This window comes from Drosophila simulans, chromosome 3R, assembly GCF_016746395.2.
Source record: "Drosophila simulans strain w501 chromosome 3R, Prin_Dsim_3.1, whole genome shotgun sequence".
NCBI classification, from domain to species: Eukaryota; Metazoa; Arthropoda; class Insecta; order Diptera; family Drosophilidae; genus Drosophila; species Drosophila simulans.
In genome coordinates this window covers 14,551,139-14,567,446 of record NC_052523.2, presented here as the reverse complement: position 1 = coordinate 14,567,446, position 16,308 = coordinate 14,551,139, and the positions used below count along the sequence as shown (strand labels likewise).

At 46.6% G+C, this 16,308-nt stretch overlaps 4 protein-coding genes across 4 annotated transcripts; 3 read left to right on the top strand and 1 right to left on the bottom strand.

Annotated features, from left to right (window-relative positions):
• Window positions 1–200: 200 nt before the first annotated feature.
• LOC6728507 (probable multidrug resistance-associated protein lethal(2)03659) lies at window positions 201–6,902 on the top strand. The gene is made up of 8 exons (XM_016175149.2): window positions 201–836; window positions 2,024–2,109; window positions 2,172–2,319; window positions 2,385–2,560; window positions 2,614–2,804; window positions 3,276–4,870; window positions 4,937–6,578; window positions 6,641–6,902. Exons 1-8 carry the CDS (start codon window positions 760–762, stop codon window positions 6,674–6,676), a joined length of 3,951 nt encoding a protein of 1,316 aa, XP_016035147.1. The 5' UTR covers window positions 201–759; the 3' UTR covers window positions 6,677–6,902.
• Window positions 6,885–9,756, bottom strand: LOC27206761 (GPI ethanolamine phosphate transferase 1). Its single transcript, XM_016182570.2, has 2 exons — window positions 8,964–9,756; window positions 6,885–8,901 (listed from the first exon to the last, which is right to left on the bottom strand). The coding sequence occupies exons 1-2, from the start codon at window positions 9,739–9,741 to the stop codon at window positions 6,986–6,988; spliced, it is 2,694 nt and encodes an 897-aa protein (XP_016035146.1). The 5' UTR covers window positions 9,742–9,756; the 3' UTR covers window positions 6,885–6,985.
• Window positions 9,707–12,680, top strand: LOC27207630 (GPI ethanolamine phosphate transferase 1). Its single transcript, XM_016183311.2, has 2 exons — window positions 9,707–10,586; window positions 10,643–12,680. The coding sequence occupies exons 1-2, from the start codon at window positions 9,839–9,841 to the stop codon at window positions 12,406–12,408; spliced, it is 2,514 nt and encodes an 837-aa protein (XP_016035145.1). The 5' UTR covers window positions 9,707–9,838; the 3' UTR covers window positions 12,409–12,680.
• Window positions 12,547–16,300, top strand: LOC6728506 (TBC1 domain family member whacked). The gene is made up of 4 exons (XM_016175150.3): window positions 12,547–12,809; window positions 14,316–14,558; window positions 14,694–15,058; window positions 15,117–16,300. Exons 2-4 carry the CDS (start codon window positions 14,352–14,354, stop codon window positions 15,634–15,636), a joined length of 1,092 nt encoding a protein of 363 aa, XP_016035144.1. The 5' UTR covers window positions 12,547–12,809; window positions 14,316–14,351; the 3' UTR covers window positions 15,637–16,300.
• The last annotated feature ends 8 nt before the right edge of the window (window positions 16,301–16,308 follow it).

The window sequence follows — 16,308 nt, the reverse complement described above, 5'->3', positions numbered from 1 at the left end:
CTCGATAAAGACTAAACAAATAGCCCACAAACAAAAGAGATCGAGATTAGTGCTATCAAAGAGCGATATAAAGAGAGTGGGAAGCAGTTCATCGCAATGGAGCAATGGAGAGACCACCAAAGAGATCCAAAGAGCTTTGGAGAGCACCCACAAAGAGCGCTGATCTTAACCTGGCACAACACCTACCAAGAGAGTCACATGTATTTAAGGTGGTGCTCAAGAGCGGATCGGGTCAGAACGAGGCGGACCTTCGGAGCGAGCAGATAGTAGTGGGCAGAGTAACGCGCAGTGCCATGTGTACTTCTATACGTTTCCGATAAGTAAGATGTGCTATGGACTAAATCACATACGAAATACAAGGCAATCTGTGACGAAATAAGCCTGCAACAGATAGAAATACCGAATATCTCCGCGTGAAGTGATATTTCTTGGAACCGCGATCTCGCCGCAGCATTTCCAATCCGAATGCCACGCAATATTGAAGTCTGCACTGTGCCAGTGGAAAAGTTTACTTTCCGCAAACGTGAATAGAAATCGAATTCGTAGATCGGAATCTGAAATCGCTCGCATTTCCACCTGGTTTCTCCTCGGCTAATGCCAAACTAATTATATTAAAATCGAGCGCGTGTCCCCTTTCGTATCGAAAAGTGCTAATCAACCGCCGTCGTCCAAAGGCAATCCCGGTGACCGAGCCAGTCCCCTGTAATTGTAATGCTACACTCCATATAGTGCAATTTAGCTCCAATCAGTGCAATCAGCATGCAGTCGATGAAAGCCGATGAACTGCCGGAGAATCCGCGGGAGCGATCCAATCCCCTCTCCTCACTTATGTTCTGGTGAGTGTACGGCGTAGAAATTATATCTTTCTGGGCATTTCGAGATGAAATTTTTATTGATTTTTAATTAAATGGTTTGTCCACCAATCTCATTGCGAAGAGAATATAATAGATATATGCATATATGGCTTATAAACATAACAGCTCTAATAGAAACCAGTTTACATATCTATTAATTCACATACATATTTAAATATCATGGCATTGTTAGTAAACTAAAAAAAAGCACCCATTGATGACTAGTTTAGGTGTTACTTATTCGTGTTTTTTTGTTGGCGGAGTGGGGTGTTGATAGGGGATTTGGGGAGCAAATAACGTGACAACACTGACAAGTTGATTATTTCATTCAGTGGTTCGCTTAATTCGCGTGGCCGAGCGACAAAATCATTTTGCATTTGACGGGAGTTCGGATTCCCATTCAATTGGTTACCAATTAAGGCCTAAGTGTCGCACTAAGATCCATTTTCAAAATGATTCCAGAGAAAATCTAACAGCGCTAGGTAGAAAACTAGATATAGATATACAAAGGTAAAAAACTGCTGACAAATGTTATGAATCATGGCGATAAAACTTTAGAGTAGGTGTGGATTTATCCAATACATTTGAACTTTCAGAAAAGTCTCTTACATCGCAACAAACAAAATTTGATTTACAGCTACTGATAAGATTTCTTTTTGACATAACACAATTTGTTTATCTTCGGCTAACATATTTTTTGTTTATGTAATGTAATTATTTAATATCATATACGATAAGGAACTCTGAACTGTTCCTTTGTATCGGCGTAAGATATAGATTCATTTGCGTCAGCAAATATGGATGCTGTGGAAATGTACATCCATATACTATTTTATTAATATTACATTCGGTTTTACTGAGATAAGTATAGTAGTTATTAAAATTGAACTTTGTATGTGTATTGCGCAGTTGCACAGAGGTTTAATTGTTATTTCTATAGTCTGTGAAATTTGAGCTAAAAAACACATAATTTGCTTCTAACAATTTTGACCGTGACATACTCGCTTTTCAAAGCATTGGATAGCAACTCTTGGTTGTCAGTAGTCTGTTCGTTTTTTTAACTTTATCAGTATCAGTGCCTGATAACAGACAGCCTTTCGCTAATTATGTTTTCATTGTACATCCAATAAAAACTACCTACGTGATGCTGTTGCCAATCCAACGTGAAGTTTTGCCCTACCCGTTCTGTTTAAAGGCCGCAAGAAGACGCTGGAACAAAAGGATCTGTATAGAGCCCTCAAAGAGCACAAGTCGGGTGAGTTCTTTGATCAATTTCCATTCGCAGCTATATTAATGGGTATCATCTTGACTGTATAGATTCCCTGGGAGATCGGTTGTGCGCAGCCTGGGATGAGCAGGTGGCCAAAAATGAAACTCCACGTTTGGGTCGTGCCCTGACGAAAGTTTTTGGCTTTCATTTGTTCATCACGGGAGTATTCCTGTTTGCCCAGGAGTTTTTAACCAAGTAAGTGGGTTTTGAACCATCTGGAATCTGCAATAATACTTACCAATCCACTTATCCAACTACAGAGTCACCCAGCCCATTTGCCTGATTGGGGTGATGGCATACTTTGCCGGCAATGATCCGGATCGCTCCAAGGCCCAGTTATGGGCAGCGGGTCTTATAGCGGGTTCCGTATTTAGTGTGTGTATCGGTCATCCCTATATGCTGGGTCTCCTTCATCTAGGCATGAAGATGCGCGTTGGTAAGTGCTGATTATCTCAGCTAATCCATATGTTAATCCTCTACAAATTGCAGCACTTAGCAGTCTAATCTATCGCAAGGCGCTGCGGCTGAGTAGAACCGCTTTGGGTGACACCACAGTGGGTCAGGTGGTCAATCTGCTGTCCAACGATGTGGGTCGATTTGACTTGGTTCTGATCAACGTTCACTACCTGTGGATAGCGCCGTTGGAACTGATTGCAGTTACCTACCTGATGTATCTTGAGGTACGTAGGTGGTCAGAAATTACATAGAAATTTTCTAGTCGAAAGCTCAAATGATTAAAAACCTGTTCCGAACCGGCTCTTTTAAGTTTTTTTTGAGCTTTAAAGTCACCGAAAACGTGTTGGAAAGTTTATTATATTTCTGTAAACATCGAAAAAAACATTATCATAATATTTATGTAAGCAAACTTATTTTCAATGTAAATCCAATGTGTTGTTATGTTGTTATATAATTTTAATTCAATGCTAATTACTAATTTTCCAATATATCTTCGATCAATCTTTTCCTGTTATGGCGCCAATTGATAGTACGCTTCTTAAATATATAGATATACCTATCGAAAAATATTATTGTCATGAATACAAATATTGTGTTATTCCTATTAATTGCTTATCGTGTCCCAATTAAGGAAGTCAAGTACATCTGAAACTGAATACAGCACATTGACCAATATATTGTTTCTTATATTTTAGATTGGCATATCATCCATTTTTGGGGTTGCGATAATGCTTCTGTTCCTGCCATTCCAATCCTACCTCGGCAAGCAGACCAGCGTTCTGCGCCTGCGTACCGCTTTGCGAACGGACGAACGCGTCCGCATGATGAACGAGATTATCTCGGGCATCCAGGTCATCAAGATGTACGCCTGGGAGAAGCCATTCGGAAAGGTGGTGGAGATGACCCGCTTCAATGAGATGCTGTGCATCAAGCAAGTGAACTACATCCGCGGCATCCTCATCTCGTTTGCCATGTTCCTGTCCCGCATATTCACCTCCTCCAGCCTGATTGCCTTCGTCCTTCTGGGAAACATTCTCAATGCCGAAAAGGCTTTCTTCGTCACTGCCTACTACAATATACTGCGCCGATCGGTGACCATGTTTTTCCCGCAGGGCATCTCCCAGTTTGCCGAGCTATTGGTTTCCGTTAGGCGGTTGGAGACGTTCATGCATCGTCCGGAGACAAAAGTCAGGGATAAGTCAAAGGTCAAAAATGACAACCCGAAAGCAGAGTCACTAAATGGAGACAGTCCTAAAAGCAACGGCATCCCGGAGAATTTGATCGAGTTCAGCCAGTTTCACGCACGTTGGGAAAGCCATTCGCTGGAGCCCACTCTGGAGGACATCAACCTGCAGCTGGGTCGTCGAAAGTTGGTAGCCGTCATCGGACCCGTGGGCGCTGGCAAGTCGAGTCTAATACAAGCAATACTTGGCGAACTACCGGGCGAAAGTGGTACACTCAGGATCAATGGCAGTTACTCCTATGCAGCTCAGGAGCCCTGGCTTTTTACGGGAACTGTTCGCCAAAACATCTTGTTCGGCTTGGATTGGGACAAGCATCGTTATCGCACCGTAGTGAAGAAGTGCGCCTTGGAAAGGGACTTTGAACTATTGCCCTTCGGTGACAAGACCATTGTAGGCGAGCGAGGAGCATCCCTATCCGGCGGGCAGAAGGCCAGGATAAGTTTGGCAAGAGCAGTTTACCGTCGAGCAGATATTTATCTTCTTGACGATCCACTCAGCGCTGTGGATACACACGTTGGGCGCCACTTGTTCGATCAGTGTATGCGCGGTTACTTGAGGAGTGAGCTCGTCATACTGGTCACTCACCAGTTGCAGTTCCTGGAGCAGGCTGATCTGATAGTTATCATGGATAAGGGTCGGATAAGCGCGATGGGAACGTACTCGTCTATGAAGCGCAGTGGATTGGACTTTGCTCGACTGCTGACAGGGCCCAATAAAGATGGTGAAGATCTGGACGAGGTTGACAGTGCAGGTGGTGATGGTCTAGACCTTTTAAATGTGCCCTCGCTGAGCAGAAGGGGCAGCAAGAACAGTAAGCCGAGTACGCGAAACAATAGCTTTACTTCGTTGAGCTCCATGGCGGAGTCAATGGCCCAGGAGGCATCCTTGCAGATGCAGGAGACGCGAGTGGAGGGAAAGATCGGTCTGGGGCTGTACAAGGAGTATTTGACTTCGGGAAGCAGCTGGTTCATGATCTTCTTCATGGTCTTCCTGTGCCTGGCTACTCAGATTCTATGCTCGGCCGCGGACTACTTCTTATCCTACTGGTAGGCAACATAAGATATTTCCGCTTTATAGGATAGAAATAATTGTTACCTTTTTTCTTTTGACAGGGTGGACAAGAACATGGACGGTCAAACAGATATTAACACGGATCCGCAGGACATGTATTACTTTGCCGCGCTCAATATAGCCGTGGTGGTGTTTACTATTGTACGGACCATGCTCTTCTACAAGATGGCCATGCGCAGTTCCACGCAGCTGCACAATGCCATGTACCAGGGCATCACGAGGGCTGCCATGTACTTCTTTAACACGAATCCATCGGGACGTATCCTCAATCGATTCTCGAAGGATCTGGGCCAGCTGGACGAAGTACTGCCAAGCGTTATGCTGGATGTGGTGCAAATCTTTCTCACGCTACTTGGCATCATTGTTGTGATTTGCATAACAAATCCGTACTACCTCATTTTAACCTTGGCATTGGCCATAATATTTTACTATATCAGGGAATTCTATCTGAAGACATCGAGGGATGTGAAAAGATTGGAGGCTGTAGCTAGATCACCTATATACTCTCATCTAAGTGCCACAATTACCGGATTGCCAACGATACGAGCCTTAGGAGCTCAGAAGGAACTTATTGCTGAGTTCGACAATCTGCAGGACCTACACAGCTCCGGATATTATACCTTCTTGGCGACGAATCGCGCCTTTGGTTATTATCTGGACTGCTTTTGCACGTTGTATATTGTGATCATCATCCTGAACTACTTTATAAACCCACCGCAAAGTCCTGGAGAAGTGGGTTTGGCCATTACCCAGGCGATGGGTATGACCGGAATGGTGCAGTGGGGAATGCGACAGTCGGCCGAACTGGAGAACACAATGACGGCAGTGGAACGAGTTGTGGAGTACGACGAGATCGAGCCAGAGGGCGAATTCGATTCACGCGAGGGCAAGAAACCCTCGCCAAGTTGGCCTGAGAAGGGTGAGATTATCGCGGAGGATCTGTGCCTTCGTTACTTCCCAGATCCGCAGGCCAAGTACGTCCTCAAGGCGCTCAATTTCCGCATCCGTCCATGCGAAAAGGTGGGCATAGTGGGCCGAACTGGAGCTGGCAAATCCTCGCTGATCAACGCGCTCTTCCGACTTTCCTACAACGAGGGCATCATTACCATCGATGAAAGGGATACGGCTGACATGGGACTCTTTGATCTGCGCAGCAAGATATCCATAATACCGCAGGAACCTGTGCTCTTCTCGGGCTCCATGCGGTACAACCTGGATCCCTTTGAGGAGTATAACGATGCAAAGCTTTGGGATGCACTGGAGGAGGTGAAACTGAAACCTTTGATTTCCGAACTTCCAAATGGACTGCAGAGCAAGATATCCGAGGGTGGCAGTAATTTCAGTGTGGGCCAACGGCAGCTAGTGTGCCTGGCCAGGGCTATTCTCCGAGAGAATCGCGTTCTGGTTATGGATGAGGCAACGGCCAATGTGGATCCGCAAACGGATGCGCTGATCCAAGCAACAATAAGGAGCAAATTCCGGGACTGTACAGTGCTTACGATAGCCCATCGTTTAAACACGATAATGGATTCGGATCGTGTTCTGGTCATGGATGCTGGTCATCTTGTAGAGTTTGGCTCTCCGTACGAACTTCTCACCTCCAGCGAATCGAAGATCTTCCATGGAATGGTCATGGAAACTGGACAAAACACATTCGACAGTCTTCTTAAGGTTGCCGAAAAGGTAAGTTGCTACTATACTTTCTTAAATATTTTGTTAATATATGTATATCATAACACTTGCAGGCTCACTTGGAATCAATGAAACCCAAATCGGAGTAGATTATTGGTTATTGGTTACTAAACTGGAAGCCAACAAGGTCTCATTTCCTGGCTGTAAGCGTCTGTAAAGTTGTACCTAATCCAGTCAGCTGCATTTAAGCTAGTTTTCTACTTAAAGTATTATGCCTTCGAACCGTACATACTTATATAACTCAATCCTTATGGATATACTATAATGTAATGAATCAGCCCAACGAACGGTTAAATATACAGTCTCAAAAATGTAGAAGTGAAAGCTTTATAAAGTTCTAAATATGTAGACCATAAATTTGTTATACATTATAATTTCTTAGCACTGTGATTAGACAATTAGACAGTAGTTGAGGTCATTGGGGGGCAGCTGGATTCAAATTCATCCGCTTCTTGTCTCCAGTCTGAACATTTGTTCATGTTAAGTCCACGAAAGAAGAGGGTCACTATGGATTCGCAGGCCAAGATCAGGATGACAGTCAATTGGGCCAGAAGTGCCTGAACCACGGATGGATGCGCCATTGGCCAATAGGCGTTATGGGGAACAAACACAACGAAGAACAAAACGACGGCGTTGCAAATGAGCATCAAACTGGAGAATATCGTGCGGATATGCTGTCGTCCAAAGGAGCTCAGTGCCATCACGCTGGCCATAATCACTATTGTGGGAATTAGCAAATGGATGAGCACTAGCAGCGGCATTAGTCCGCTGCTGGAATCCGGAAGGAATAATCGGGCAGAGTTGGCCAAGTAGGTGAAGCCACCTACCCAGTGGCCAGTTCCAAATAGGGATGCATAGAAGTATAGTAGAATGGACACAGCGAAGCGATAGCACATCTGTAGCTGCTTTGAGGAAGTTCGTATCTTAACATTCTCATCTGCTTCCTTGGACTCCTCGTGCACCTCGAGTCCCATTTGGTACTCGATGATCAAGCCCTGGGCGAAGAGGGATACATATGAATCACTCAATAGTACATGCAGCGTAAGCAAGTTGAAGCGAATCAACTCTAGGCGATATTGGGGAGTAGTCCTCGAACTGCAGGTCACCGATGCGAAAGCATAGATAAGATACGCCCAGTTGGCAGCAAATAGGTATATGGGAACCGGCTTGCCCATCTCCTTGAGGAAGATTCCGATGGCGGCAACAATCAGTATTCCTCCGTTGATGATCCACACCTTCCACTTGTGATTCTCGTTGAGGACGCAGGGACGCACGATCACCACCAGCATGCTGATCGCCTGCAGAACGACACGATAGTTGGTGGTCATTAGGATCTGCATTCCCCTCTGGGACCAAAGGAATCCGCCCAGTAGAACGACGAGAGCCAACCAGGCCAGGAACTTCGGCGAAGGATGCACCCAGCCACGTCGATTGTAGAAGCCAACACATAGGATATAGGCCAAGCTCAGGGGACAGTTGCAGTAAATCGACGCAATGATTAGCGCAGCTGGTGCTACAATCCATCTTAGGTGTTTCAGTGGCTCGAAGATCCAGCCGCCATTCTGGGGTAATGCGGCCAGGGTCATACACCAGATGCCAAAGGGTACCACCAAGCAGATGACCGTCATGAACGGAGCCCATTGCAAAAAGACCATTTCGCCGAGCAAAAGTCCCAGCGAAGCCAGGCAGATCGTGCACCAAGTGAGGTAGCCCCTGCGCATATAATGGGGGGGCATTACATTTTGAGATAGCTTCACCAGTAGGTAGAACTGCCAGCCCAGTAGAGCCAGCACAGTGGTCACCACGAGTGGAATGTGATAGTAGCCATGGTAGAACTTCAGGGACTTTTGTGCCACTTTGATTGCCAGCGTACTCGTCTCCAGCGCCTTACTTCGCCAGCCCATATGAAGGAGGTGATCCATCTGGTTTTGATAGTAGGCAATCTGCTGCAGATCCAGATCCTCACCCTTTGGCAGCCACTTGTGGAAAACTCCTCGTTCGTGAAGTCTTATAATGGCCTTGGCTTGGTTCAGAAGTTGCAGAGCATTCAGGTGTACAGACTTTCTCGCATATTCCCGGGACACCTTCATGTAGCCCTGGGGCAGATTGGCCAGATTGTTAACAGGTGGCGGTAGCCCAATGAGGGCAGACATAAGAGGAGCCAACTGGATCTGGTCCAGCTTGTGGAGCTGCATGCTTACGCCATTGTTGAGCACAAAGTCAGAGGTTATATTTTCGGTCATGTGTTTCACTCCGGCACCCCAGAGAAGGAAGGGTGCCTCCCGTTCTTCATCCGATCCGCCACCATGGGAGCCTGAAATCCCGGAAATCTGCCATTCCTTGGAGTCAATAAAATGTGAGCGAAAGGACACTTACCGAAATGTGTAAGACCGTGTGCTGATGTATAAAGGTATGCTGTTTTCGAGTCATTAAAGGTGGCCTCAATCAACTCATATGCATCTCGGATATTCCGCTGGGCATTGTGCAGCTTCACTTGAAAACCAATATCCAAGGGACTGGCACCACCGACTTCGGCCAGGTTTACGAGCATCACCAGTCTATTTGCGTACCATAACTTTTCCAAGCAAGCTCGTTTCGTCAGACGGCGTCGAAAATCCGATAAATGGGAGAAACGGAGAACCACACCCTTGTCGGAAGCCAAAGTGCGATTGAAAATCGTATCGAAATTAGAGGTAGGCAATATGGATGGCATCGGATTGAATCCAGCGAACAGGGCTACTTCAGCAGATCGGGTCAGAGTTGGAATACTAGTTTTAGATATACCGACGAGTCCCTGGCGCAGGATTAAATCCCGTATGTAGACAGCCCCACTGCAGTTGTCCGAAAATAACGTGTCCGCGCGGAGTCCTTCGAGAAGGAAGACCACCAGGCGATCTGCGGCTGGTGGTACACCCATATCCAGCAATGTCTTCTGCGGTTCCAGCTGCGTCAGTGGTCCGGACTGATAAAAGATGCGCATTAGGCACATCAGCAGCAGGAAGTGCACCAGCACCACCTTCGATTTCCACAGCTCCATCAGGACGTGTACTTTTCCCACTAGTCGATATGTGAGGCGACGATACAATACGAACGACACATTGACGACAACTGAAAAGGAGCACCAGAGAAACGTTTGGAGAAGGGCCAACTTCATTTCTCAACTATTCAGAACTGAATGATCGATTCATAGCAACCCTCGCATCCGTTGAAAATAAATTTGGAACCTAAAAGGAAATTCTATATACTGCATAATGTTGGATTCAACTAGGAGTCTTGTGCTGTTCCAGCTGATGTTGCTCTTCGCGGTTGTATTGATCTATCTTAGATCCACAACCCCGGGCAGCTTGGAGCCGCAGGAAGTGGAACACCTGAAAGAGCCTCCGCCGGCAGATCGTTTAGTTGTACTTGTAAGGGACGGATTATCTGCTCAGACATTCCTGGCCAATCGTTGCACCAACGTGCCACTATTGCGGGAACACTTCCTGCACCAGGGACTGGTTGGGATTAGTCGTCCGGAGACAATCACCTACCACTCGATATCGCCATATATTTCCTTGTTTTCCGGATTCAATGAGGATGCAGCCAGCGTGGCACGAGGCTGGCTAGGAAAGCCAGCATCCATTGACTCCATATTCGATCGGTGTAAACGCAGTTTTGCTTGGACAACGACAGAGCTAATCTCACGGTTTCCCAAAATCGAAAGACCCAGGGAATTGTCTTTTGAGACATATGGAGAAGGTATTACGAAGTCATGCTCCGAAATGGAAGATTTCGTATGTCGGTCTGTTCAAAGATTTCTAGGCGGTGGATCCCGCCTCTTGCTAAATTCCACAGGAGTCATATTTTTCATTCACATGACCGGTGTGGAGCCATCCTGTGAAAGCCTGCAACGGATTCAAGAAAACGTGTGGAGACTCTACAAAAGTTTTGAGAACACTTTTCCCGATCAAAAAACAGCTTACCTATTCACTTCTAATCTTGGCGATCCCCAAACGAAAAGTAAGTTTAATCCATCCTATTTAAGTATAGTTAGTCCTTAAGTGTCCTGTTCTCAGGCGAGTATACTCTGGCAGTTGAATCCCCGTTCTTTCTTTGGGGATCTGGCGTGAATCACATTAAATCCATGCCCGGGCGCAGCTTTGCGGCCAACGAGACGGGATTCAGGCTGCCCTTGCATGTCCTCAATCCTCCTCACCTGACAGCCTTGATGAGTGCCCTTCTAGGAGTCCCACCACCAGTCTATAGCCGCGGAATGCTGCCCAAGGGAATGCTCAACGCCAGTTTGCGCTACGAGGCCAACGCAATGCTGACCAATGCCAAGCAGCTCCTGGCACAGGCTCGCCGGCTGCGAGAACTCCATCCCAAAAGGATGCCCGCCTTCTGGCTAAACTTTCAGATGATGGACAACTTTTTAAAGGAGTCTTTGGCCCTCCAAAAGCAGCGACGTTTCAGGGCTCTCTTGGATTATAGCTGCAACTATATGCCTGTGTTGATCAAGGGAATGGACTACTTCAAGGATTACTATAGACATGTCTCGGTTATGGCAGTGAGTTTTGCTGGAATCGCTTGGATATATTGCCTGCGCTGTCATCTAACAGTTGGTAAAAAAAGCAGAAACCAAATGGAAATCCAAGAGGTAATCTCCTCCAAGCGATTGGTGTATGCCCGAGGATTTCATCGATTGCTGACAGTTGTTCTCGTGATTATTATGATGCTCGAAAGGATTCCATTGGTGGTACAGGCGATTCTGCTCGTACCCTCACTGTACTGGAGGACGACGCTTAAAATTTTGGGAGAGAAACCAAAAATGGTATGCCGTAAGAGTTTGATCTCCACCACCTTACTGGCATTAATCTGTTTGGGTGGCTTCTTCCGACGCTACATCCTGGCAGTGGGCTACTTGGGATTTGCTTCCTATAAAAACAGGGAAGCCTTCAAGAGAAGGGGACTCCAGTTCTACCTGTGGCTACTACTGCTTCTTGGACTCACCGTGGTATCGGCTCTTCCGGAATCGCTGGGCTGCTCCCAGCCCGGAGCCCTTATGTTTAGTATCTTTCTTACTCTATTGGGTCCTTTGGCCTGTGGCGTGTACCTTAACCCTCTCACCTGGCTGAGTAATATACCGGTTCTCCTTGCTGCCTTGGAGTACATCCTGATCGGCTGGCATCCGTGGGTTATGTACTTGGTATCCTGGATCTATTTGGGATTTTGCGCCCTTTGGCAGCGACGCAATCTGCAGGCCAGCGAGGTGTTCTTCTTCAACCTGAGCACACTGTACACCCTCACCTGCACCTCTTATGAATCGGTGGTCATCCAGATGCTGGCCATGGAGTTGCAGCTGGCCTTGCGGATGAAACTGAAGAGAAATGAAAGCATTGGTCCGAAGACAGCCGCCCACTACATACTAGTGTACAGCTGGTATTCCCTTTTCGTCATTGGCAGCTTCCCGGCTTTCGATGACTTCCTGGATATCTTGCACGAGACTTGCTTTGGATACTCACCTCTCACTTACGGCCTGGTTATGGTGCTGAAGCTAATCCTTCCCTGGCTGCTTGTGCTCAGCATCCTGGCGGGAAACTACAAGAATCTGGCCTCAAACGAACGGGAAATCTTTGTGAGGCTTTTGCTTATGAATAGTGCCATGTCGCTGGTGCTTTTGCATGGGATTACAAATGTTGGTCCTTGGCGGGAGATCCTCAGCAGATTCGCTGAGTTTGCGGTAGTCCAGGTATTTCCACTTGTCTGGCTGCTACTGTGGCGATTCACGCAGCTTAAAGTGGGCTCCAAGTGGATGTCCCAGCTTCCGAATGAATTACTCTAAGTTAAATGCAATTGTTTAAATAAAGCGAAGAAAGCGCCATAAAAAATTAAAATTCTGGCAGCCTTTACAAAAAAGCCAAAACTCGAACGTTGCCACCTGGTTTCTGCGCCACAGAGAATCGATAACCATAACGGCTATCGCACAGTAGTCGCTTCGTTGCCATCACCAATCTCGCTCTCCCTTATTTTGCATAGAAAATAAACAAAAAGCTCTGTGGAAATAATGTTTTCACCTTAAAATCCAACACATTTGTGCTGGCGCAAGTGTGTGCTGGAAAATCCAAACGAAAAAGAAACCCAAAATCGCCTTAAACCTTAATATCGCCTATTGCGCATTCCACGGCAGCAACAATACCAGCAGAGCCAGCAGCAACAACAACAACGAGAACAGCATAGCAAAAGGTGAGGCAAAAAGTTTACATGTGAATGTGGGGGCGGGCGGTGTGGCAACGGTTAGCTGTTAATAACAACAATTGCCCCGTATTGTTCACACACACTCACTCAAACTTAGGCGCTGGTTTACTCATTTTGGAGCGCGTAGGCAAAATGGCAGTCGAATTTCAGTTAAGTTAAGAAATGAATGGGCCCAAATAGTTGGGTCTCCAACGCGCCAACCGCCCCCCCACCCCAAACGCCCGCCCACCCACTGATGTGACACGCCGCCGCCGAGGTTTGCGATCTTGCTTTATATCACCCGCGACTCGATAAGGGTTCTCGTTTAGTTTCGTTCCGTTTTCCCGTTCCGCGATCCGTAGGCCTCCAAGGTCGCATTTCGTCGGCTATCTTGTAGCCTTTGCCAGATTGCATTTGTGTTCGTGCAGTGCGTTTGCATTGAGATTTCCCCCGTTCGCTGATTTGCCACCCTTTCTCAGGGTGGGTATGATGGTTTGGCGCTCAAGACGGGACTGAAATGATAAAAGACTCTGATCAGTGCCGATCGAATCCAAATTTAAACGAGCTCAGTTGTCCTAAACTTTTAGATTCAGTTCTAAGATAGCTTAAAATGCTTTAATAGTTCGTAAAAGCATATGATCTTTGACAAATTTTAATGTGCCCAATTCGGAATATTACTGGGTATCAAAAATCTCGTTTCTGCAAATTAATAGCCCTTCTTTCTGGCTTCTTTCGTCTGGCGGTTGCAATTATTCAGCCACTTGTTCTGGCGCAGACACAGTTGCCTCAATTAGTTGTTGTTTTTGTGGCTGCCGTTGTGGTGAAGTGAGTTGTTCATTAGGCAAAACTCGAGCATCCGGCGCTGAATGGGGAAGTGGATGTGCCACCGGCGACAGCCCGTGCCCCACTGTCATTAGGCATGGAAGAATAGCGTGAATATGGAAATACTAGTACTTTCACTGTCCCATTCCGTTTGGAGGCATCTGCTGTGGATGAGTAATTACCGCCTTCCAGCGGTACGCTTATGTCCGATTAGGGACCAATCAACAGCTGTTTACGGCGCTCTTGGCTTAAATATTGCAAAGTGAACGATTCAGATTTCCGCTCAGTTGGTGGACAATGCCTTTTCTGTATCTTTCGCCGCTGGGCTGCAGTCTCAGCCGACTGGAACTGCTCCACGAAGATGAGGTGTGACCCTGAGCCCATCATATTTCATGGTCAATTAGTAGTTATCACCCCGAAATAGCCCAAATTTACGTTAACCAACCAGGTACTGATAGCGATAACGGTTGGAGATTGCCGAAAATAATGTGGAGCAGGCATCACAATTTCGATTTCCCCCCAGCGCGAAGGAGAGCAGTAGTCCACTTAATTGCGCACTTGTTGTTATTCAAGCACAGAGAGGCTCTCGCCCGGCTATTTATCTATGTGGCTGTATCAGGAAATTTGCATACACAATTAGTGGGTGCTGTTAGTGGGCGTACATGCTGATCGTGTAACGATTTGTGCTTTCAGTTCAACGTCGTTGCAGCCGGAGAGCTGGCGTTGGCGATGGCCACGGCACCGCGATCCCTGGACACCATCTCCCTCTGCTCGACCGTCTCCAGCTGCCCGGACCGAAATGGCTTCTATGGCGGCTTCCAGCGCACAGACAAGCCCAAGGAGCCGCTGTCCAAGGCACAGATCATCGCGCGGGAGAAGAAGTGGCTCTACATGATCGACAACTGGTCCATTTACATGTCCAAAAACTACAAAAAGGTAACATTGAATTGAATGATTGTTTAAAGAGTGATGATCTCACTTTTGTGCAAACAAAATCTGAAAGAAGCTCCTACTTGTATGAGAATTCAACAACAATCTTTGTAAAAACCAATGTTTATTTTTATCATTCAGATCCGAGATCGCTGTCGCAAGGGCATACCCAAGTCGGTGCGACCAAAGGCCTGGTTCTATTTATCGGGGGCGTATCTGCTAAAGAAGAAAAACCCCAACGTTTACAACGAGCTTCTGGATAAGCCCGGTAACCCGACGACCATCGAAGAGATCAAGAAGGATAAGCATCGCCAGTTCCCGTTCCATGAAATGTTTCTCGACGAGCAGAAGGTCGGACAAATTGAGCTCTTTAATGTGCTAAAGGCCTACTCGATATACAATCCCAAGGTGGGCTTCTGCCAGGCGCAGGCACCGATAGCGGCGTTCCTATTGATGCACCTGCCCGCGGAGGATGCTTTCTGGGTGTTTGTCAGCGTGTGCGATGTGTAAGTCCAGCTAAAAGTCTTAGTTACGTAGTTCTATTTAACGTGTGTATTCCTACAGATACCTACAGGACTATTTCATACCCGGTTTGGAGGTGATCCAGAACGATGCTGGCATCCTGGAGGGTCTGCTGAAGAAGACATGCCCGCCGGTGTACCGGCACCTACAGAAGCACAAAGTGGAGCCGCTGCTCTACATGACCGACTGGTTCCTGTGCGCGATGACGCGGACTCTGCCCTGGGAGACGCTGCTCAGAGTATGGGATTGCTTCCTAGCCGAAGGCATCCGGGTAATCTTCAAGGTGGCCCTGGTAATTATTGGGGCTTCACTAAGCCGACACAAGGTGCGAAAGACGTGCACTGGTCTCTGCGAGACGTTGGCAGTGCTGAGGTCACCCGAGGAGCACATCGTGGAGGAGGAGTTCATCATCAACAATATGATGCGGCTGAATCTGCGCGTAGAGGACTTCCAGATCGAGCACACACGCCAAAAGGCTCGACGTGCCAAACAGAAGGCGCAGCAGGAGGCGGAGTCCAGCGGTTCCGGCAACGGACATCGGCGCAACATGCCAACGCTGTGAGGAGCCGCAACTACTACTACTACTTCAACAAATTGTTACTAAACACACAAACAACACACACCATGCATAGTTGCATAAGATTTGTACGTTTAAAGTCGAATGGGAGGCAGGTCGTGCACAAAGTGGAAGCGAGTGGATGCGAGTGACCCCAAAACTGGTTCAGTCAGTTGGTCAGTCAATTACGGAGACATCATTCCATGCAATCAGTTTGCTAATTTTAAGACCATTCTTTTGTTGAGCCCATTCCGGGCTGGACTTGTATCGGTATTTGTTTTCGTATTATTCATTTAGTGGCAATTATTACGAGTGTGCAATTTGTTTATGCTTTTCAAAAGTATTTATTACATATTTATTATTATCGCGTAACATTTAAAACCGTAGCGTTAGCGTTGAGTTGAGGACCCCGAACATATCGTATGATTATCATGATGATTACCACCCTGAGGCAGCTGACACAAGGACTGGAGGATTATATAGTTTGAAACTTTGACTACTTTATCCGTATTAACTCTGAGACGAGAATGTTGATATTTACCTACGATAATGCGTTACGAACGACTTCTGTTGTGCCCCCGAGCCTGAAAAGTTTGGAGATCAGTTTTGTGACTGGTCTAAGGCAAAAATAATATAAATCTTGAATACTAATAAAACAAAATATACCGAACCATTTGT